This window comes from Stegostoma tigrinum, chromosome 11, assembly GCF_030684315.1.
Source record: "Stegostoma tigrinum isolate sSteTig4 chromosome 11, sSteTig4.hap1, whole genome shotgun sequence".
NCBI lineage: Eukaryota > Metazoa > Chordata > Chondrichthyes > Orectolobiformes > Stegostomatidae > Stegostoma > Stegostoma tigrinum.
In genome coordinates, this window is record NC_081364.1 from 9757956 (window position 1) to 9783149 (window position 25194).

General features: G+C 40.8%; 1 protein-coding gene across 1 annotated transcript in view; it reads left to right on the forward strand.

The window, feature by feature from the left end:
- arih2 (ariadne homolog 2 (Drosophila)) overlaps positions 1–25194 on the forward strand; it is a 110097-nt gene that overhangs the window by 76179 nt on the left and 8724 nt on the right. Inside the window, exons 8-14 of the mRNA XM_048547488.2 lie at positions 1867–1984; positions 6586–6636; positions 6735–6756; positions 9405–9556; positions 9983–10126; positions 18342–18410; positions 23824–23907. Coding sequence (XP_048403445.1) covers positions 1867–1984; positions 6586–6636; positions 6735–6756; positions 9405–9556; positions 9983–10126; positions 18342–18410; positions 23824–23907 — 640 coding nt within the window. The remainder of the gene's footprint in view (positions 1–1866; positions 1985–6585; positions 6637–6734; positions 6757–9404; positions 9557–9982; positions 10127–18341; positions 18411–23823; positions 23908–25194) is intronic.

Consider the following 25194-nt stretch of genomic DNA (forward strand, 5'->3'; position numbering starts at 1 on the left):
TAGATGAGCAGAGAGATCTTGGTGTCCATGTACACAGATCCTTGAAAATTGCCACCCAGGTTGACAGGGCTGTTAAGAAGGCATACAGTGTTTTAGCTTTTATTAATAGAGGGATCGAGTTCCGGAACCAAGAGGTTATGCTGCAGCTGTACAAAACTCTGGTGCGGCCGCACTTGGAGTATTGTGTACAGTTCTGGTCACCGCATTATAAGAAGGATGTGGAAGCTTTGGAAAGGGTGCAGAGGAGATTTACTAGGATGTTGCCTGGTATGGAGGGAAGGTCTTATGAGGAAAGGCTGAGGGACTTGAGGCTGTTTTCATTAGAGAGAAGAAGGTTGAGAGGTGACTTAATTGAGACATAAAATAATCAGAGGGTTAGATAGGGTGGATAGGCAGAGCCTTTTTCCTAGGATGTGATGGCGAGCACGAGGGGGCATAGCTTTAAATTGAGGGGTGAAAGATATAGGACAGATGTCAGAGATAGTTTCTTTACTCAGAGAGTAGTAAGGGAATGGAACGCTTTGCCTGCAACGGTATTAGATTTGCCAACTTTAGGTACATTTAAGTCATCATTGGACAAGCGTATGGATGTACATGGAATAGTGTAGGTTAGATGGGCTTGAGATCGGTATGACAGTTCGGCACAACATCGAGGGCCGAAGGGCCTGTACAGTGCTGTAATGTTCTGTGTTCTATGTACCATTAATATTACATATTTGCTTTTATTCATTTTCTCGCATTATATTTCTGTTTTGTCCACTCACTCAATCTCCTTAACTTCATTTTCACAAATCATTCCTACCTATCTTGGTGTCATCAACAAATTTGGTAACTATACCTTTCATTTTTTTGGGTCAGGTCATTTATATAAATTAATAGAAGTTGAGGTCCCAGTGACATACACAAATTGCCAACCAGAAAATGTCTCATTTACACCTCTGCTCTCAGATAACCAATCTTCTGTCTACATCTTTCCGTAATAACCTTTGAGGAACTTTATCAAATGTCTTCTGAAAATCCAAGTACCATACACCCACTGATACCCCTTCATCCATAGTATCTGTTATTTCTTCAAAAACATCAATTAAGAAGATTAAGCACGGTTTCCCTTTCACAAAAATCACACTGAATTTGTCTGATGACCTTGAATGTCTAACAAGCCCTGCTATCATGCTGGAAAAACATGGTAGTTTTCTTCAAGGCAGAGTGGTAGGAAGCAGCTCCTGTGAGCCGTAACATTTGTCTGGGTTGAGAGGTTATTTCTGAACGTTAAACCTTAAGCAATATTTGCATTTTCTTTATAGGAGATAAATTAGTTGGATTAATGGAAATGAAACCGTATTCGTTTTGATGTCAAATGATTCTATGTGCGAAATGCAAATCAAAGCTTTTTGTTTGGTCAGCTGAAATAGGTTACATTTGCATAAAATTCTTGAATACTTGTTCATTACATGAGAGTCTAGCTTGGACAGTTGAAACACTTTGCATTGTAATTGTGGTTTGTTCCATTATATTTTAAATCTGTGTGCAGTGAGTTGCAATTCTTGTAGGTATTTGTTGCTGTCTTGCACTGTAGAGTTTTGTACATAAGAATGAAAGTTGAAAGAATGGTGTTGAGTAAATGTCCGAGTCCTCAATTGACTACTGCAGTAGGATCTTGGTTGTTCTTATGATTCAGTGTAAACAATATGGCTCAGCACTGCATTGGAGTCTCAACATGACTTGTGTGTTTTATTTCTGGATTGGATTTTGCACTATAGCTCCTGAAAAAGATACTATTAAAAACGTCTCCATGCACTTGCTATCTAAATAAATCTGGAATCAATGTAACTACTTGAATCCTAATCAGCATTTCTTCTCTTGCAGTTTCAAGTGCCGACAGATGTACCACGCTCCTACTGATTGTACCACTATTAAAAAATGGCTCACTAAATGTGCTGATGACTCTGAGACGGCAAATTACATCAGTGCGCATACGAAAGATGTAAGGAGGTACCATTATAGTACACTTGTGTATTGACTGTGGTACTGGTTTAATAATTCTTCTGTTCAGTCCCTGTTTCATATAGTGCGTAGGGGTATAGTGCAGCACTTGGACCCAAGTGGCTTGCAAGGCCAGAGAGCAGGGAAGAGTTTTGTGATTTTGAGAGATCAGTCAATCCAGATGCTTCACTGTCACTTTTGCAGATACCAGCTTCTTAACCAGTACCAAAGGAAGTATGAAATTGTATTCAGTCAGCAAATTTGGGAGTTCAAACAAAAGTAATTAGTTGGTTTTAAAGCTGACCTAGTACACTGTCCTTGAGTGGAGGGGGTGTGTTATACTTCCCAGTCTGCCATGAGTAATTCTGCAGCAATATATTTGAGACTTTAATGCCCCTTTGAGGGGCCTAGTGAAATGTGACTCTATTGTGAAACAGTTTTGAAAAAGTACAAAAAACACTCAGTACTGGAGAAATGCAGTTGTTAATAGGGCCCTTAGCTATGTTGGACCCATCTCTTGCATTTCTAACTTCACCCCTTGCCCTCCCTCTCGGAATAATTGTTGAGGTTCCCCATGTGCTCACTTTCCACTCCACTAGTCTCCACCTTTAAAAGATCGTCCTTTTGTTATTTTCACCACCTCCAGCAGAAAGCCACCACCCAAGCGCATCTTTCTCTCCCCTCCACTGTCGGCATTCCACAGGAATTGCTACCTCTGTGGCACCCTGGTCCATTCCTTCCTTATTCCGATAATCCCTGTCTAGCGGTGTGGCTTTGTTTCTCTGCCTCCACCACCACCACCACCACGATTGGTTGTTTTGTGGTAAGTGTTAATTCCTGTTTCAGTGCCTCATTTGTGGAAGTGGGGACATTTTTGAATTTGTAGAAGTAACTCCCCCTCTGTCGATGATACTGTATTTTTGGTCATTCAGACTGTCAACAAACTTTGACCACAGTTCCTCTTATGTAAATTGAACTGCTCTGTGCATTTCATTTTCTTTAGTTGAACTTCTTTTTTTAGAACTTTCATCCATGGGACGAGGGCATTGCTGGCTAGACTAGTGATTACCCAACCCAGAGGACAGTCCAGAATCAACCACATTGACTCTGGGTCAAGAGTCACACGTAGACCAAACCGATAGAGATGGCAGTTTCCTTCTTTTGAAGGACGTAAGTGAACTAGTTAGTTTTTTCCAGGCATGGTCATCATTTGACTCCTAATTCCAGATTTTTATGGAATTCAAATCCTACCATCTGTTGTGGCAGAATTCGAATCTGGGTTCCTGGAACATTTCCTTGGTCTCTGGTTAACAGTCCTGCCGTAATACCACTAGGCCATCGCCTCACCTTGACTGGATTAGATTAGGTTCCCTACAGTGTGGAAATAGGCCCTTCGGCCCAACAGGTCCACACCGCCCTTTGGAGCATCCCACCCAGACCCGTCTCCCTATAACCCACACACCCCTGAACATTACAGGCAATTTAGCATGGCCAGTCCACCTAGCCTGTACACCTTTGGACTGTGGGAGGAAACAGGAGCACCTGGAGGAAATCCATGCAGACACGGGGAGAAAGTGCCCAAGGCTGGAATCAAACCGGGGTCCTTGGCGCTGTGAGGTTGCAGTGCTAATCACTGAGCGCCGTGCCGCCCTTAATCTCTGGCAAGAGTTTCATGCTTTCCTTAGTAAAATGTTGACTGGAATACATCAGGTACCTCAAATAAACTAAATGGATTTCTAAACTATTAATCTATTGTGGCACACTTTAGCTACAGGATGGGCCACAACCATTCACCAAGGTCACTTTGCAGCTTCTCCTGACAACTTTACCTGTATCCCAAGAAGGATCAGAGAGGGGCTGTTGTGGGGCATAATTTCCTCTAAAATATCTTGTCAAGTTTTGATCATCGTTTTCGTGTTCCTTCAGCATCATAGCGTAAAAATACTGCAGTTCTGTTTTCATTGCTCATCATGGAAATATGGTTCAAAATGCAGGTTACATGGCTGGAGGACTGATTCAGAGGCATAAATTCAAATCCCATTGCGGTAGCTTGGGCAAATGAAAATTGGTTCATTAAACAAATCTGAATTAAAACATTAAAACTTGTAATGATGACAGTACAACAACTAATTGTCGTTTATAGCTGTCATGCCGTCGTACAAATGTGATGTTCTGTGAGCAAACAGAACACTATTATGCATAGGTCAGTGTTCTTTGATGCTCCTTTTTTATTTGTACGGTATTAGATTTCATTTAGAAAATGAATCTCATGATGATGCGCGTAATAGTGTCTTCAGTATAGGAATAAAAGTCTCAAATTGCCAACCTCTCCCCAATAAAAGACCATTCAAGACACTCTTGCACAGTTTGAAATTACAGCTTTCAATCTAGATTTTTGCTATTTCGAGTTTATGCTGTGCCATTCTTGTAGTTTTAATTGTACATTCATAAAACAAAGAATCACACCTTTCATGATGCACAGTGCATTCCCAAGTCATCTCCTTTTTCCAATTATGGTTTTAGTGGGCTTGACTCGGCAATTAGCCCTTCCATTTCAAGTTTGATGATTGCAGATTTAGGTATTTTCCAGATCTTGTTTACATAAACTGGGCAGATATTTCATTTTAGTACTCAAGAAATTATTTATCAGAGGTGCCTTTCTGCAAATGAGGTCTTAATTTGGTGTTTTTAAAAGAATTCATAGCAGTGTTTGGTCAGGCAATTTTTATACCTCAACAGTCATTAATTGTTCAGTTTATATTGTCGGGCCTTAAATGTGCATAGGGCTTAACAGTGCACTTTCACTGTTAATCACTTGTAGGTTCAGGAGCAATATGATTTGGTGAACTTCTGGATGTCTGCTTCTCCTGAGTTAACAAGTTGCTTAATGAACATTACCAAAACTGTTTCAACTGATGATTTAGCCCTCTTGAGTTTGTGGAATATTGCTGCTGTTATCCTTCAAAGACTGGTGCTACTTCTTCAGAAGTAATTAATTAGCTGTGAACATTTTTTGGGGAGCTCTGAGGATCAAAAAGACAGTGTAAGCACAAGGTCTTGGATACTAATTGTTTTGGAGTTTTCTTTGGTCTTCATATTTTTTGCCATTTACCATTCTCCTCCAAGAGAAGGCTAGGATTAAATTCGATATAGGTTTACAGAATCACGAGCAGGCTGGATTTGATCGATAAGGAGAAACTGATCCTGCTTGTAAAAAGAATAAGAATGAAGGCCTTACATTTAAAGCAGTGTACAAGAGAAGCAAGGGTGATGTGAAGGGGTTTAAAAGCTTGTCTACGCTGAGTAGGTTATGGGATGGGCTGGAAAAGTAGTGGAGATAGTTTCTGTTGAGGCACTCAGGATGATAATTATTTGCTTCGAAAAGGTGTGCAAGGGTATGGGTAAAATGGAGATTGACGCTAGGCAATGAAACTTAGTTGAACAGCTAATGCAGGCATGATGGGCCAAATGGCCACCACCTGTGCCAGACTAATTCTATAACTGGTATGTACAAATATTCCAGTCGAGGCCATAACTTACATTTACTGTACGAGCAAAAGGAAGGCTCACATTTGAACAGTGATACAGATTTGTATGCTGTCTTTCATCTGGGGATGAACCAGAATGCTTTACAACTAATGAAGTACTTTAGAAGTGTAGTCATGGTTGTAATGTAGAAAACATAGTTTCAAGCTAGGATATTTTCCCCCCTCCATGTTCAACAGAACATTTTTAAAGAACCTTTCTTTTAGTGTCCAGAACAAAAGTTTCCATAAAATGTGAAGTGCTTGCCATTTTTTCTATTCTCACCCCTTTTTCCCCCCTACCCTTCCTGTGAACATTCGCACAGCACCATACCAAGTTTCCTTTAATGAGCAGGTTTAAAGGAAAATTGAATTTGTACAGCACTTTTCATAACCGTAGGGCAATCCAAAATGCCTCGCTGCTATAATAATTTATTGCTGGAAACATGACAACTTGCACACAGCAACCTCCCACAAACAACAGTGCAGTCATGACCCATTGTCTGTTTATTATCTTGATTGAAGGATAAATATTGGCTGGCATGTCAGAATAAACTCCCTGGCCCTTCTTCAAAATGATGTCTGTCCTAAAAGGTACAGTGCTGGGATGAAATCCAGGATAGGACATGAAATTGTTGGGAAAAATATTTATAACACCAGTCCCTTGTGAAATTCATTGCATACTATTTCCATTCGGAATCCATGAATAGCTTTTTCGTATATGTCAAGCTGCACTATATTTAGCTGCCAGCTTGCCCACAGCAGATTAGCTACTGATGCAATACAACAGATGTTAATGATCTATCTGAAATAAAACATGTGGGTCACTGGTGACTAGTAGCTAATGTTAATGAGATCCATTGCACTGCTCAGACAGGTCAGTCCATTAAGAGTAGTTCTCTGAACTAGGCGTTGACAGGTCAATTTGAAATTATTAGAATCTTCAACAAATAGAAAACTAAATTGTAAGAATTGTGTACTGTATCACTGTTACAAGTGCTGCTAAAGATAAAGCTGTTTGGTACGTTAACTTACTTTCTGTTGAGTTTATTTCAACTGTATTTTTTCGATCTTGCAGTGTCCGAAGTGCAATATTTGCATTGAGAAAAATGGAGGGTGCAATCACATGGTGAGAGAAAGCTGCGTAATGCATTTTATTTTCATAGATATTCTACTGTTCTGTAGACCTGTTTTAATACTGATCAAATGTTTCTAATTCTGTTTCAGCAATGCTCAAAATGCAAGCACGGTGAGTAGAAAAACTTGAACATTATGTTGAAAGTTATATTTCTCACACTCTGCTGTGAGAATGTATATCTGAAACTACATGCCCACACTCACTGACTTTTCATGGTTGACGGACATGGGCTGAGGAGGTGCAATTAGAGTCATAGAGTTTCTACTGTGTGGAAAGTAGCCATTCAACTCATTGAAGCAGTGCTGACCTACCGAAGACCATCCCACCCAGACCTGGACCCTCACCCTATCCCTGATTTTTACCATGGCTAATCCACTTAATCTACACATCCTTGGGCTGTGGGAGGAGAATTGAGCACCCAGCAGAAACCCACACAGACATAGGGAAAATAGGCAAAATTCATAGTCATCCAAGGCTGGAATCAAACCGAGGTCCCTAGCACTGAGGCAGCTGAGCTGCCCAATACACTGACTGGATTGAACTCACAACAGTCACTAATACCATTATCTAAGCATTTGAGGTAATCAGGCACCAGTTCCTCAAGTGATTTGGTAGTGCAGAAGCAGGAACTTTTCTCTTTCGTGTCTTCACATTTCATGAAGGAAAAAGACATTTTTTGGTGGTCTGATTCCCTAGAGTATTACTGTGGGACTGGAAATGTATGGAAATGACTACTTTTAAATGAGACATTTTCATATCTGATAGATCGTAAGGTCGTGTGGTATTATTTGAAAAGGAGGTAGAATATTATTGATTTTTTTTGCATTTGATATTGATACAGTTTACAACTTATATGCTTCCTTCATTTAATTTGTGCTTCCTACTTGATCACACTAGGCAAAGATTGCAGCTTAGTGTTAATGTCACTGAACTAATAATCCAGAAACGCAGGCTCTGCTGGTATGGATTTTGATCATAAATGTTAAAATTTACTTTTGTTGAATACATCTATAATTAAAAGCTAATCTAATGGTTCTTTAGGGCCGCAGAATCATAACTAGCAGACCATGTCCCAGATACCATCATCCTCTTCCTGAAGCCCTCAGTGTCACAAATGCTAGTCTTCAGCCAGTTCAGATCATCCCACATGATATCAAGAAACATCTAAAGGTCCTGGATATTGCAAATATTTTAGGGGTTAGCAAAGTCCTGCATTAATATTGAAAACTTTTGCTCTAGAACAAGCCGCAGTCTTAGCCAAGTTATTTCAATACAACTACAGTACTGACATTGGAAACATTGTCTAACTATGTTCTGTCTGCAAAAAAGAGGGCAAATCTAATTGGGCTGATTACTGCCCTGTTCCTCTTGGTCTAGCCTTGATTATCTGAAAGATGATGGAATGAGTTGTTGATGGAACTAGGAAAAAAGCATTTGCTTAGCAAAAACGTGTTCATTGTTGCTCAGTTTAGTTTTTTCCAGGACCACTCAACCCCTGACTTTATTCCGGCCCTGGTCCAAACATGGACAAAAGAGCTGAACTTGAGAGGTGATGTGAAAGTTGCTGTTCAAATCTATATTTGACCATGTATGCCATCAAGAACCCATAGCAAAGCAGGAGTTAATGGGAATCTGGGAGATAACTGTGTCCAGTTCAGGATCGTACCTGGTACAATCATCAGTCCTAGGACATTTGCTTCAGGAGTTCCTCAGAATTGTTATTTAACATTACTAAATGACGTTTCTTCGATTTGAGGTAGAGGAATGGGGACTTTGATGAAGTTGCACAATGTTTGGTGCAACTTACGGCAGCTTGGATACTGTAGCAGTATGTTTCCAAATGCAACAAGGGGTTGGGCTGATAACAGGCAAGTCACATTCATGTCTTGAAAGTGCTAGTCAATGATCATCTCAAAGAAGAGAAAACTTAATTATCTCTTCACGATGCTCTGTTACATTACCATCGCAAAATCTCTTGCTGTCACCATCCTGAGAGTTTACAATTGACCAACTTTACCAGCAGTCTAAATACTGTGGTTGGAAGAGCAGGTCAGACGAAATCTGCATGTTACTGCTGTACACGTTTAGAGTAGAGGCTGATAATGTAAGCTTGTAGTTTTTCCCTGTTGCAGCGATGTTATGTTGGTTGTTTCCATTTTAAACATAGGAGTTTAGACTGGTTAAAATTGGTATACAGAGTGGACAGAGGTTGACTGTGTGTAGTGTTTGTACAAACTAAGACTTTTTCACAGTGCAGAAGTTGTAATGTTCCCACTACTACTACAATGGTTAATTAATAGATTGAACTTAGGACTTAACATTTTGAATGTTCCTCGGTAGATAAGGCATTCAGCAGTTGAACCAGGTTGTGTTTTTCAGCTATTCTTTGGAATTGAAGCATTGAATTTCATGTAACAGGAAGGACAGGAAAATGAAGTGGCCAACCTTAAATGTGTTAGGTATTATTAAGTTTGAAAATAGTACCACAAATAGGCCATTTAATCCTTCAATCCTTTGTCTGTTCTACCATTCAAGATGCTAATGGCTGACCAATACCCCTTTCCTGCTTTCTGTCTGTATCCTTTGATCCTTTTACCCCTAAGAATGGTACCTAACTCCTCTCAAACGTTGTGTTTGGGAATCAGCTGTTCTCTGTAGCACAGAATTCCACAGGCTAACTACCCTCTGTGAAGAAATTTCTCCAGAAGATAATACTTACCAAGCTAAACTCTCTTACAAGATTTTCAATTTCTGTTCAGATTTTTGCTGGATGTGCCTGGGAGATTGGAAGACCCATGGAAGCGAGTACTATGAGTGCAGTCGCTACAAGGAGAATCCTGACATTGTGAACCAGAGCCAGCAGGCGCAGGCCAGGGAAGCTTTGAAAAAGTACTTATTCTACTTTGAAAGGGTAAGAATTTTATTTCCTGGGTGGATGTTAGAAACAGCAACTTTTCTTTCCACCATCTGCCCTGAAATTTCCACCTGTTAGTAATTATGGTCCTAAGGATGCCCGCCGGCTCCACTGATTATTGATCACATTAAGTTTACATAGACTGTCAGCTGTTTAATGAGACCAACTTGAGAACACAGGACCCTTTTTATGCGTTCATTTTTTTGTATCCTCACACTGCTTCCTTTCCCATTTTAAAGCATTGGACTCATGATTTAAAACTCAGTGCCGAATACAGAACTCCTTCAGTAGTCCCTTGGAAGAAAGAAATAGAAATCAAATGAATCCCTTGTCATGGAATTTCTCTTTAGCCATGATGTTGGGAATTTGGAATGGGTATGTAAGTTTTACCTTCCCTTTTTCCGTCTCATTTATTCTTTTTAGTGGGAAAATCACAATAAAAGCCTGCAGCTAGAAGCACAGACGTACCAGAGGATTCAAGAGAAAATCCAAGAACGAGTTATGAACAATCTGGGGACTTGGATCGATTGGCAGTATTTACAAAATGCTGCCAAGCTGCTTGCCAAGGTATTTTCTGCTCACTGAGTTTACCGTCTATGCCTGCAGGCTGATAAAGCTGGTGCATAGACTAGTTCTGAGAGATGCCCAAGTTCCTTGGAAAGTACAAATTAAGCAGAGTTAACAAGGTTCTGCAGTAGCTTCAATGCATTGCTTTTGCTCCCAGCAATTTCAGTCATAAACTGTTTCCAATTGGGATCACTCATAAAAATAGGAATAGGGAAAAACCTCTAATTGTGTGACCACCACCAGCTGCCACTGAGCAATCCTCCGAAATGTCTGCACCCCTCTAATTTTAGCCTCTTGTGCATCTGATTTTCACCATTCTTCCATTGGGAGTGGTATCCTCCTCTAGTTCGACCTGAAGCTGTGAAATTCTTTCTCTTCTCGCTGTTTTCTGCCTTTTCCTATAAGGTGTACTAACCTATATCTTTGAGCTGGTTTTGTTTCTGTTTTCGTATCCGCTTCCATGGCTAATCAAATTTTGTTTGACAGTGCTTGTGATGTAAGTACTTATGTTTGAAGTGGTGTGTGTGAAAGTAATTGTGCTCCTTTAAATCATGGTCATGTGATTGATTAGACACGATGGGATTATGCCAGATTTGTTACCTGTATGCTAGCTTTACTCAAAAATCTTATTTGATTATCTTGTCACACTGTTCAAACGTTTCTACATGCATGCATCTGGTGAACACAAAACTAATAGTGTGTGCTGCGTAATTAGTTTGTGACCTTGAATGAATGTACCTGAGGAAATCCTATCCCCATGTTTGGCTGGGTTGCTGCTCAGATTTAAGGTATGAACAAAGACGCTTTGAGTTACAGTCTAGTCTTGGTGTGCTGGGAATTGATCACTAAAATCAAACAATTTGACGACAGGCCATTTTGCTCGTCTTTCCGTGAAGCATACTCTGTTTTACGAGTGTAGAGCATTATTTAATGGTTCATTGGTTTTGGTTCATTCATGGGTTTTGGACATTGCTGGCTAGACCACTATATTGTGTAACACACAAATATTTAATTCTATTTAGACGATAAAGCACAGCAATAACTGCCTTTTAAATGGCTGCAAAAGTATTTGGATTAGTCATACTGATTTTATGCCTGTTCATTATCATAAATTGTCAGTGAGTGGTGCTTTTCTTAATGTATACCTATTTTGGGGATTTCTAAGTACTTCTGATAGTGTTCAAGCCTGACAGAGGTTTAAGAGAACTTAGTAGGTATATTCAAAGGTAATAAAATGTGAGGCTGGATGAACACAGCAGGCCAAGCAGCATCTCAGGAGCACTGCTTGGCCTGCTGTGTTCATCCAGCCTCACATTTTATTATCTTGGAATCTCCAGCATCTGCAGTTCCCATTATCTCAGGTATATTCAAAGGGTTTTTTTCCAAATATATCATTACTTGTTGCTGTAGTTAGTTGTTTGATGCTTTTTGTTGGGCAGAAATGATAACGGACTGTCCCCTGCTTGAAGGAAAAAGAGGCTTAGGGTCATAACTGACTGTAGTGCCAGCATTATTAAATAATTTGCTGCTATATTCAGTCTTGAGTGACTCTCTGCAAAGTTGGAGATGCAGTAGTTTGCATGGGTCAGAAACAAAACATTGGAACACATTTGCACGGCCCAGCTTCACAAGTTAAATGTGTTGCAGAACTTGGAAGGTGAGTCATTTTTAAAACACCGATTGGTATACTAAACCATTCAAAAGAAATGCAGCCAATGTATTGTCATTCTCATCAGAGGTGAAAGAAAGCAAGGGAGACATCATATGCTGCCTGTTTTGGGAAGCCTGACATATTTGCGGTTGGCTTATCAGCTTTAATGGTTGTGTTGCTCAGTGACTTGGCAGTTTTGATTTGATGTTCTTTGGCTGATGGTCGACAGTTGGTCATCTTATTTTTAATGAATACATCTGGAGAGTTCCAACTGAATACAATCTCACCTGCCCATTCACTAAAAACACAGCATCCCCCAACTGACAAGAATGAAATATGATTAGGTAGATGTCTTCTAAGACCTGTATTATAACAAATTAATGACATTTTTCTCAATCAGTTGTTAAGAAGTAGTTTTTGTGCACTGGTCTACTCTTTTCTCTGTGGATTGGCGAGAGTTCTGGTTTACCAAGAGAACAAAGAACAAAGAAAATTACAGCTCAGGAACAGCCCTTTGGCCCTCCAAGCCTGCGCCGATCCAGATCTTCCATCTGAAGCTGTTGCCTGTTTTCCAAGGACCTGTACCCCTCTGCTCCCTGACCATTCATCTATGTGTCTAGATATATCTTAAATGAGGCTATCGTGCCCACCTCTACCACCTCCGCTGGCAATGCGTTCTGGGCACCCACCACCCTCTGCATAAAGAACTTTCCACACCTATCTACCTAAACTTATCCCGTCTCACCTTGAAATCGTGACCCCTAGTAATTGAGAGCCCCACTCTCGGGGTGGAATAGCTTCTTGCTATCCGCCCTGTCTATACCGCTCATGATTTTGTAGACCTCAATCAGGACCCCCTCAAACTTTGTCTTTGTAATGTAAATAATCCTCTCCTCACAGCTAGCGCCCTCCATATCAAGCGACATTGTGGTGAACCTCCTCTGCACCCTCTCCAAAGCATCCACATCCTTTTAGTAATCTGGCGACCAGAACTGTGTGTAGTATTCTAAATGTGGTCAAACCAAAGTCCTGTACAAATGCAAATGACCTGCCAACTCTTGTACTCAATACCCCGTCCGATGAATGAAAGCATGCCGTATGCCACCTTGACCACTCTGTCGACCTGAATTGCCACTTTCAGGGTACAATGGACCTGAACACCCAGATCTCTCTCTGCATCAGTTCTCCCCAGGGCTTTTCCATTTACCGTGTAGTTCGCTCTTGAATTGGATCTTCCAAAATGCATTACCTTGCACTTGCCTGGATTGAACTCCATCTGCCATTTCTCCGCCCAACTCTCCAGTCTATCTATATTCTGCTGCATTCTCCGATAGTCCCCTTCGCTATCAGCTACTCCACCAATCTTCGTGTCATCTCCAAACTTGCTAATCAGACCATCTATACCTTCCTCCAGATCACTTATGTATACCACAAACAACAGTGGTCCCAATACGGATCCCTGTGGAACACACTGGTCACAGTTCTCTATTTTGAGAAACTCCCTTCCACTACTACCCTCTGTCTCCTGTTGCCCAGCCAGTACTCTATTCATCTAGCTAGTACACCCTGGACCCCACGGAACTTCACTTTCTCCATCAGCCTACGGTGGGGAACCTTGTCAAACACCTTACTGAAGTCCATGTATATGACATCTACAGCCCTTCCCTCATCAATCAACTTTGTCACGTCCTCAAAGAATTCTATTAAGTTGGTAAGCTATGACCTTCCCTGCACAAAACCATGCTGCCTATCGCTAATAAGCTGATTTTCTTCCAAATGTAAATAGATCCTATCCCTCAGTGTCTTCCCCAGCCGCTTCCCCACCACTGATGTCAGGGTCACCAGTCTATAATTACCTGGATTATCCTTGCTACCCTCCTTAAACAAGGGGACACATTAGCAATTCTCCAGTCCTCCGGGACCTCACCCGTGTTCAAGGATGCTGCAAAGATATCTGTTAAGGCCCCAGCTAATTCATGCCTTGCTTCCCTCAGTAATCTGGGATAGATTCTATCTGGACCTGGGGACTTGTCCACCCTAATGCCTTATTATCACATAACAAATCAATTTCTCCTCCTCCTTTGTTTAAGATGTGTGGACGTGGTGTTCTTTTATTGCTGCGGGTCTGATTGCTGTTGGTGTGCAGCTGGATGTCAGTTACAAGCTAGTGTTGAGGCCAATCTTGAGGCACAAGTCAGTGTGTGATTGTTTAAGGTTGGTTCTTCAATTTCTAGATGAATTGACAGGCTTTTGTAAATTCTCAGATGTTCCATGAGATTAAGGAAGCACAACAGAAAATTTCTAGAAGTGTGATTTCTTACTCTCTCCATTACTTTCGCATCTGTAACACCCTTGAAGTACAACTAACCATCTGTAATGTCAATAACTATCATAGATTTTTTTTTACTCTCTTTATAAAACTTTTCTCACACTAGAATTCTAGCAAATTCATGTTAATCTGCAAAAGAATGGCAGAAAACTATCCTTGAGAATACAGCTTTTTAAAATTGTGTCCTTTTGAATTTATCCCTGCACCATTATATCTGATGAGGTGAGTGGATTTAGAATTTCCAGAGTTCCTTTGCAGCAGTCTTTGAGAGGTGTCTCATCAGTGGCTTTAGAGTGGAATTCTTTTGCAGTCTGCCCTCCCTGTGCCAAGTGTCTCTGGTTTCCCCATGCATCAGAAACTTAACTTGTGTAGAATGCTGGATTAAATCCAGTTCCATTAGTCATTAATAAAGAACAACCGGGCTAAGTAAGGCAATTGACCTTAAAATAGGCACTGGCTGAACTTTTTGTCAGAGTTTGAGCTCACTTTAACAACATCTGACCTTCATTGAATTTGTACCTAGAGGAAGCCTTACCCATACTTTAAGTAATGAGGTGGAGGTACCAGTGTTGGACTAGGGTGGATAAGGTCAGAAATCAACACGATAACAGGTTATTGTCCAAGTTTTTGAAAACACAAGCTTTTGAAGCGTTTCTCCCCCTCCAGGTGTTAGTGAGAGCAGTGGTATCAAACTTGTAATTAAAAGATCAAAGGGTCACATCACTGATCTGGATGTACTAAACAAACCTAAGATGCTCTTAAGCCTTTAATCAGTTTGAAGGTTTTAATTGATTAATATGTATGCGTAAATCCCCAAATACCTTTCAAGTCACTGTCTGGAGAGAACTATCAGTATAAAGAAGAGATAGTAGGATCCAACGCATCATCCTCTGACACTTCTGCCATCTGCAATCCAACCCCTTCACCAAAGACTATTTTCCTTCCCCACCCTTGTCAGCTTTCCAGAAGGACCACTCTCTTCGTGACTCCCTTGTCTGCTCCACACACCCTTCCAGCCCCACCACCCCCAGCATTTTTCCCTGCAACCGCAGGAAGTGCCATACCTGCCTCTACACCTCCCTGCTCACCCCCATCCCAGGCCCCAAGACTTTCCACATCAAGCAGATGTTCACCTGCACATCTGTGAATGTGGTATACTGCATTCGCTGTACCCGTTGTGGCCTTGTCTACATTGGGGAAACCAAGAGGAGGTTGGGGACCACTTTGCAGAACACCTACGCTCAGTTTGCACTAAACAACTGCACCTCCCAGTCATGAACCATTTCAACTCCTGCTCCCATTCCTCAGACATGTCCATCCTGAACCTCCTGCAGTGCCACAACAATGCCACCCAAAGGTAGCAGGAACAGCACCCCATATTCCGCTTGGGAACCCTGCAGCCCAATGGTATCAACGTGGATTTCACAAGCTTCAAAATCTCCCTCCCCGACCGTATCCCAAAACCAGCCCAGCTCGTCCCCGCCTCCCTAACCTGTTCTTCCTCACACCTCAAGACCCACCCCTATCTCCGACCTACCAGTCTCATTCCGCCCCCTTGATCTATCCGTCCTCCCTGGACTGACCTATCCCCTCCCTAACTCCCCACCTACACTCTCACCTTTACTGTCTCCTCTCCACCTATCTTCTCCTCTATCCGTCTCGATCTGCCTCCCCGTCTCTCCCTATTTATTTCAGAAGCCCCTTCCCCTCCCCCATTTCTGAAGACAGGTCGAGCTTTCCAAAATGCCAGCTTTCCTGCTACTCTCTGATGCTGCCTTGCCTGCTGTGTTCATCCAGCTGTACACCTTGTTGTCTCTACTTAGGTCAGACAATGCATGTTAGGTGCAAGGGCTTGTTTAGAATCTGTTTGTGTCTTGGTTTGGAGTCAGATTTGGGTACCAAACTTGGCATCAGCCTCTGCGCAACAACTCCGCGTTGTTGTATGTCCCGGAGGACGTTTACCCGAGCATCCAAGGATGAATGTCCTTGACCTCTGTGTCCCTCTCACATGCTCTCTTTTCCTGTGCTCCTGCATGCACATATGTGAACCAATGGGGTGAATTTGTATTTGCGGATATATTCTATTTTGTTCAAAAACCACACAATTTATAGACGGTTAGTCAATGTGGTATTTTATAAATTCCCACTTTAGAAACAAAACCAGCCTGACTACAAACCAAAACATGCACACATTTGAAACAAGGCCTCACACCTAACATTGTATTGTTTGACCTAAAATTTCACCCCTTCTCTACATTGTTAAAGCCTTTGGTTCTCTCAGGGCAGTGACTTGAAAGGCATTTGGGGATTTATGTATTAATCAATTAAAACTTTCTGTTTGATCCTGTCATTATAACAAGGTGTCGAGCTGGATGAACACAGCAAGCCAAGCAGCATCAGAGAAGCAGGAAAGCTGACGTTTTGGGCCTAGACCCTACGTTTCTGAAAAAGAGTATAGACCTGAAACGTCAGCTTTCCTGCTCCTCTGATGCTGCTTGGCCTGCTGTGTTCATCCAGCTCTACATCTTATTGCAGATTCTCCAGCATCTGCAGTTCCTAGTATCTCTGAAACAGTTTTAACCCTGTCTTCAGTGTGTTTAGTACATCCTCATCAGTGATGTGACTCTTTGATCATTTACTTATAAATTCTGTGTCAGATACTACCTGTCTCACTAACACCTGAAGGAGGAGTAAGACGCCGAAAGCTTGTGTTTTCAAACAAACCTGTTGGACTATAACCTGGTGTCATGTGATTTCTGACGTTAAATAATGAATTCTTGGTTAATTTGGCTGTCAAAGTATGCCATTCATTTCTAGCATCTGTCTCTGATGTTTGAGATCAATCACGTGCTTATGTTTTAATAAAAGTGAGAAACTTTGATGAATTGAGGCAATAAAATCAGTGTTTTAATCAATATCTGAATAGACAACCACATACATTGTTCACTTTGGAAATGTGGTAAAATGTGTAGATTTATTCGTGTAGTTTTATTCTTACATTATCTAAAGCATCGCTTTGTGATAATTTAAATTCCGTAAAGAACAAGAGAGCATTTACTGATTTTTATCCTCGAATTTTGCAAACTGTTTTGCATTGAGTGGTTAGTGAAGTGTTGATGGAAGGAAAAAGTATAAAGGTGTGAAGTATTATAGAAACATAAGATTATGAAGGGAGTAGATAAAGTGGAGGCAGGGAAGTTGTTTCCGCTAGTAGATGAAACTAGGACTAGAGGGCATTGCCTCAAAATAAAGGGAAACAGGTTGTAGGACTGAGGTGAGGAAGAAATTCTTCACCCAAGGGGTTGTGAATCTGTGAAATTCCCTGCCCAGTGAAGTGGTTGAAGCTACCTCACTGTTTTTAAGGCAAGGCTAGATAAATTGTTGAACAGTAAAGGAATTAAGGGTTATGGTGAGTGGGCGGGTAAGTGGAGCTGAGTCTCAAAAATCAGCCATGATCTTATTAATTGGCGGGGCAGGCTTGTGGGGCCAGATGGGCTACTCCTGCTCCTAGTTGTTTTGTTCTTTCTTGCACAGAAACGCTGTGGGGCCAACAGGCTATACCCACCTCAGTGCTTTACAAGAGCCTCCTGCCTCTACTTTTTCTTTAATCCCATCATATATGTATATATTCCTTTCTTGCCCCTGTATTTTATCATATCCATTTTTATCTGAAGGTTCTAGTTCCCTAAACTACTTTTGAGTGTAAGCAGATTCCACATTCTCACCTCTCCCTGGATTGAAATGTTACTCCTGAATTTCTTGTTGACTTAATTAGTGAGAAGATAATTATGCCCTGAATTCTAGTGTTGCTTGTAAGGAAAATATCTTCACTGTGTTTGTTATTAAATTTTCCCTTTGTCAGATCAATTCAAGTCACTCCTCCATCTTTTTTTCTGGAGAAAAGAACTACAAAGTTATCAGTCATTTAAGTAATCTTTGGATGGTGTGATTTTGGTGACAAATGGGACTATTCCATCTTTTGGCGTGTATAGACTTAACAACCATCTCCATTTTCTCTGAGGTACATTTATTTTGTGTCCATCGAGCACCTGTTCTGCCATCAATCAAACTTAGTTGTTCAAATTAGGGGACAAACGTCTGGATTGTACTGGGAGCAAAATTGTAATTTCTCTTTCTCCATTATTTTCCACTACTCAAAAAGCATAAGTTTTCTTATGTTCAAGTAAAACGTGCATCTTCTGCAGTAACTTGCTTCTTTGTTTTCCATCCTATAGTGTCGGTACACTTTGCAATATACATATCCATATGCATACTACATGGAATCTGGGCCTAGGAAGAAACTGGTAAGAGCCTTGGATAGACACAATTGAATTATGTTACCTTCTTCGTTAATACCACATTCTTGTCCAAAGGTAGTTTTATTGTGGAACCCAGGCCCTCTTGCAGTTTTGGATGCAACTCTAAACTTTCCCAAAAGACACATCCTGTTTGAAATAAGGCGTTTTTGCATTTGTAGATTCCCTCCCTTTATAGCACTGAGTGTCTCCCTCCATGACATGGACTGCAACATTTTAAGGTGGCAGCTCCTCACTTTTTCAAGGGTAATTAGGGATGGTCAGTAAGTGATTGCCAAAAGACACCCAACCCAATAATGGGAGTGGAAAAAAGTCATTGTAACAGGTTGCAGCGATGCATGTTTCAACAGATCTTTACTGTGCAGGTTTGTTTGGGTCATTGATTTGTGTTAAATATTTGTGATTTATTATTATTTGGAAACTAGTACTAAAATGTACAAAACCATGTCTGTTTGAACAAAAATCAAGTGGTGAAGACTGCATCTATGGAGCGAAAAACAGTTCATGTTTTAAGTTGAGTGACCCTAAATCAAACTTTTTGTTTTATTATCATGTGCACTTGAAGTTTGAGTATTTTATATTGTGTGGGATAAGAAGAGGAAAAATTACTTTAATTTTTGAATTCTGCATATGGTGAAAGCATTTCTGGAATCTATTTACATGCTTTTAAATGAGGCCTTTTAAAACCCTGAAGGTTAGTATCCGAGAAGTTAAAGCAGGAAAAGAAATTTGGGCTCTTGGTGAGCAACAGGATGTTCTCTGCCGCAGGGGGCGGGAGAGAGAGAGCGAGAGAGAGACAGAGACAGGTTCCTTTGAGAAAGAGGTAACCAGCTCGAAGATTAGGAATGTGAAAGTTTCTGTTCGACAGAACAGGTCTCTGTTAACAATGGTGCTGCTGGCTTAGCAGTCTCCAAAGCTGTCTGGGCTGTAAAGAAGCCCCGAGTGCTGAAAGCTCAAGAAGAAGCGGCTCCAGAACCAAAAGGCTCTGGGTGAGGAATTTTATGGATTACATGGTATAAAATAACTTATCAGTTTGTCTCAGGATCTCATGAAAAGGCATTTACTTGATGCTTTCCAGCTTTAGTTAAAGGAGAGGTTTGCTGGATGGTAACCAAATATGGTTGTGCCACTTTAACAAGAACTTTGTAAATGGAAGCTAATGGTTAAGTATCTAAGATTCTTGTTGAAGTTGAAAGGGTTGAATCTTCTGACATTTTGTAATAAGACCGTATCAACTTGTTCTTGTCGAGTCTAAAATAGTTCATACCTTTTTTCCTTTTGTCTTATAAACTTTGTTCTTTTGTTAAAAGCGCTTCAACAACCTGTGTGCACATGTTTAATGACTATCGTGGTAACCCATAGCAAAATCAAAACATAGTGTCTATAGAGCCAGGTTTCGCTTTCATGTCATAGAATCCTTACAATGCAGAAACAGACCCTTCAGTCCAACAAGTCTACAGTGATCCACAGAGCGTCCCAGCAGACCCAACCCCCTAATCTACACATCCCTGAACACTACGGGCAATTTAACATGGCCATTCCAACTCACCTGCACACCTTTAGACTGTGGGAGGAAACCGGAGCACCCAAGGGAAACCCACGCAGACATGGGGAGAATGTGCAAACTCCACACAGACGGTCGTCCAAGGGTGGAATTGAACCCGGGTCCCTGGTGCTGTGAGGTGGCAGTACTAACCATTGGGCCATTGGGATCTGATATGTCCAGTGCCGTCATCAGCTGAGGCTCTGGACAATTTTTTTTATCGGTTGTGCTAGATTTTTGTTTGGCACAGGACTTGTTTGTTGGGAGTGAATGGGAATTTGGAATTCAGTACACAAACAGACCACATCTCAGTTGTTGAGAAGGTGTGAGAAGTTCATTAACATACTTCTCCCAATTAATATTTTTACATGATCAGAAAAGGCTCGAAGTGCACTGTGGGTCAGACAGTCTCTCTGAAGGAGAAAAACTGTTCAAATTGCAGATCGATTACCTTTTTGTCAACACACTCTCTGTCCCTGGTTCCTTATCTGCTGAGTACTGCCAGTATTTTCTGTTTCTACTTAGGATTTCAAACATCTGCAGAACCTTGGTTTTTTTTATGATACAACTGTCAGGCTGCATTCAAGTTATTTTCTCCTATAAAGCTGATAAAAACATACTTTTTTTTTGTCCTATGACTGTGCTCCTGATCCTACTGCGATGTGCTACATTCACTGTGCTCTTTTACTGAAGTGTTCATGGTAGTGTGTAGAGAATGTGTTGTTTGAAAGGTAGTGAGCATTGTTTCTTTATGATGGCGTATTCTGCTGGCTATATTACAATTTAAGCGTATAATGTTAGGTGTATTTTATATTCGGGGAAAAGAGCGGCCAAATAGGGTATAATGTTGATACCATGGAATTTGTAAACATGCACATAAGAGATGAATTAGAAGCAGGGTAAGCCATTTGGTCCCTTGCACTTGTTCCAGCATTTGAGAAGGTTATTTCTGATCTGATAGCAACCTTTTCAAAATTCGACTGGATTCTCATCATGTCCAAGCCGGGCCTTAGCAGTAAAAGGATTTGGGAAGTACTGCTCTAGTCGAAGCTAGGTGAACTTTCAGCCTCACTCAGGTTCTCGTGAGCCTGGTCTCTGCAGTCCAAATTAGAGGTCGCCCTTTCCTTCTTTATAATAAAAACAGCCATTTCTCCTTGTCTTGGATTTCCCTCTCAAAACCTGAAACCCAATATTTCAATTTCTTGTTGCTGCTACTGATGACAACATGAATCTAATGGGTCTCATTTGGACATAAAAATATGAACTGACTATCCCGTAGAACTCCATTTCCATTCTATTTTGGAATTATTTCAACAGCTTTAAACATTGTTTAAATTATCCCTAACTCCTCCCTGCCTATTCACAACCAAGAACTAAGATGGATGGTCTTGCCATTTTCTCCAGGTTTAATTATCTTGCACTTTTTGACAGTCAAACAACCTAGGCCTCTATAACCTTCAGAAACCAAGCCACTGAATTTGGACCTCATTGTCTGACCTGTGTTCATTCCTTCACTTCCCCTAAATTGCAGTCCTAAAACGTAACAATTTTGTATATTTCATATTTCTAGCTTAAAGTTGTTTGCATTAGCTGGTACTACAAGGACTAGTAGGAACAGATGGGAGATTTTGGGCAAAAGAGGCAGGGAAATGCAAGTATGAACATTTTACACAACAAATGAGAATGGCCTGGAACTTGCACCCCTGTGAGGATGATGGAAGCAGAAATAATCAAAAGGAAACAGGATAGTCAAGAGGGAATTAGTTGCAGCGTGATGGGGATCAACTTGAGGAATGGGACTGTCTTGATCGCTTTGCAAGGATTAGGTTTAGACTCAATATGCTAAATGTGCTTGTGTTGGAAATGACTCCAAGCACAGAATCTGTATAAAGGTGCCTGTTTGAAAAAAGGTGTTCTTGACCCATCAATGACCAACCATTTCAGACCTGCTTCCAAGCTGTTTGTTTAAGGGCAAGTCCAACTGGGACAAGCATTGTAAATGAGGTCTGACCCAATTGCATTTGCTCATACTTGAGGCACTAGGAAAATGTCATGTTACAAAATTTTACAATTGTCTTGTCCATGAACAAATGGAAGGATATCAGTTGGTGATGTTAAATTGTTTTTGGGATGAGAGTGTCACTGAACAGACCAACTTTTCTTGCCCATTCTTAATTGCCCTTGATTTGCAGGTGGTAATGAGCTGAGCTACTTCCTTGAACTGCTGCAGTCCAAGTTTTCTAGGTGCAGCCATAGTGCTGTCAGGGAGACAATTGCAGGATATTACCCCACTGTACATTTATGAGTAAAGAACTGCACTTGCTGAAAATCTGAAACAAAAACAGAAATTTCTGGAACATTACAGCTGGTCTGGCAGCATCTGTGCACAGAAATCAGTTCATGTTTTGGGTCCAGTAACCCAAAACATTAACTCTGATTTTTATCCACGGGTGCTGCCTCACCTGAGATTTTTTTAGCAATTCATGTTTTTGGTCCATTTGAATAGTTGTGATTTAGGAAGTATTTTGATTGGGGATAGAGAAAGGTATTCCCTTCTGGTGTGTGTCATTAACCAAATGACTTTTTAAAAAAATCAATAACAAGGGTTGTTGAGATGAAAATGAATTTTTTCTGAGAGTTCTCAGGGATGGGTTTATTTCGTATTACGGAAGTATAGGAGTTGGGACATCATGTTGCGACTGTATGGGACATCAGTGAGGCCACTTTTGGAGTACTGTACAGATCTGATAGACCTGCTATCGGAAGGATGTTATTAAATTGGCAAGGGCGCAGAAAAGATTTACCAGGACCAGAGAGCTGTAAATTATCAAGACAGGCTGGAGCTATTTTCTTGAAAACTGGTATTAGTATTAGAGTCAGAGTCATACATTATGGAAACAGACCCTTCAGTCCATCTTGTCTATGCTGACCATTTTTCCCAAACCAAACTAGTCCTTTTTGCCTGTGTATGGCCCATAATCCTCTAAACCCTTCCTATTCATGGACCAGTCCACATGTCTTTTAAATGTTGTAACTGTCCTTGCATCTACCACTTCCTGTGATGATTCATTCCGTATATGCACCAACCTCCGTATTTTTAAAAAAACGTTTCCTTTCCTGTCCCATTTAAATTTTTCTCCTCTCACCTTAAAATTATGGCCTCTAGTTTTGAACTCCCCTACCCTAAGGAAAAGACCGCAGCTATTCCCCTAACCTGTGCCCCCTTTGGTTTTATAAGCCTCTGTAAGGTCACTCCTCAACCTCCAAGACTCGAGGGAAAATAGCTCCAGCCTGTCTTGATAATTTACAGCTCTCTGGTCCTGGTAAATCTTTTCTGCGCCCTTGCCAATTTAATAACATCCTTCCGATAGCAGGTCTATCAGATCTGTACAGTACTCCAAAAGTGGCCTCACTGATGTCCCATACAGTCGCAACATGATGTCCCAACTCCTATACTTAACATTCTGACCAATGAAGGCAAGCGTGCCAAATATGGCCATTGCCACCCTGTCTACCTGCGATTCCAGTTTCAAAGAACTGTGTTTGTGAACCCCTAGGTTTCTGTTCAACAACTTTCGCCAGGATCCTACCATTAACTGTGTGAATCCTGTTCTCCTTTGTCTTACCAAAATGTAACATCTTGCATATTATTTGGGTACTTAGGTGGAACTTGCAGCATTACGAACCAAAGATGTTACATTTGGTCTCAGCATGACTACTTTTACAAAGATCCGGCCTCTGCGTGCCATGCTGAATGGCGATTCCGTGAAATCTGTAAATCGAAGAAAAGTGATCAGTTTTGATTCCTTACGGCACTTTCCAAGTATCTTCACTAACATAGTTAATTATCCTTTCCAGTTTGAGTACCAGCAAGCACAGCTGGAAGCAGAGATTGAGAACTTGTCTTGGAAGGTGGAGCGAGCAGACAGTTACGACCGAGGGGTAAGCAGTTTACTGAGGTGGATTCTTCTATCCAGGTGCTGCTAAGTGCAAGATCTATATGGACAGAAAAGACCAATGATTAGTTGACATTTAAACACGGGAACTCAATTGTGGAAAAACATGAACTGTATCATTGGCTGTGGCTGCTGTGCAGTTTGTTCAGAAATTGCTGGACCTTGATGTGATGTTAAAGTAGAACAGGCTAGTACAAATAACTTCACTTCAAAAAATTCTGTATGGATGTTGGATCCAAAATGAGCCATGAAGTGTTTCCTCGGGTAAATGATGGGCCACAGTATGGCTCTTCAAAACTTTTAAAAGTGTACTTGAATTAATAAAATGTAACATCCAAAGACTATTGTAGACTATCTGCATTTTGTATAGTTCAGAATGTAATTTTATTCCCTAAACTAAATCTGTGAATCTTGTATAGTAATCTTCTCTGGCTTGTCCAGAAAAATCAAGCGATGTTTGTCGAGTGTATGTTGTGCACGAGTATGAAAGCTCAATCAGCAAGGGCGGAAGTGATGTCTCAAGCCTGCTTCGTCACTCAAAACATTTTTGAACATTTTCCGGTGTGGAATCTGCAGTTCAAAAGCAGGCCGTACAATTCGAATTTGTTGGCCTATCCTATAATCCTTGATTTCCTTTGGGTCCCAGGATTTCAGTCTCACCATGAAATACACTCAGTGACTAAGCGTCTGTAACACTCTGGTAAAGTATTCCAAAGATTTACTGCCCACCTGAGTGAAGAAATTTCTCTTCAGTTCTTCATAATTTATCCCTTTCTCTGAGACTGTGACCTCTAGTTTAGACACTGCATTGGGGTAACATGGTACCCAAATGTACTTGAAGTAAATATGGTAGTCTGTAGATATGGTTTTCTCATAGTATATGAGGTGAGAAAGGAGTAGGTCATGGATTTCTGGTATTCAATATTCCAGATTTCTTTCGAGCTCTCCTAAATCCCTGAAAGTAGGTTTGAGTTAAATTTGTGCTGTATATTTGATACTGTATTTTCAATGCAGAATTCTTGAAGTAATTGTTCTGCCCTAGCAGAACAGTAATAAACCCAATATTATCACTCTAATAAGGCTTATTACACCATCATTTTCCAGTAGAACTATAAGATATTAACTGTTTAAAGTGGGGATACAACCCAAAATTCTTAACTTTAATTCAACCGTATTGCTTTGTAAATGTGCTGCATTTCATTGAAACATAAACATTTACGATGATCTACCGTTCAATCCATGATGTCTGCATTGCTGCTCAGTCCACAGGTAA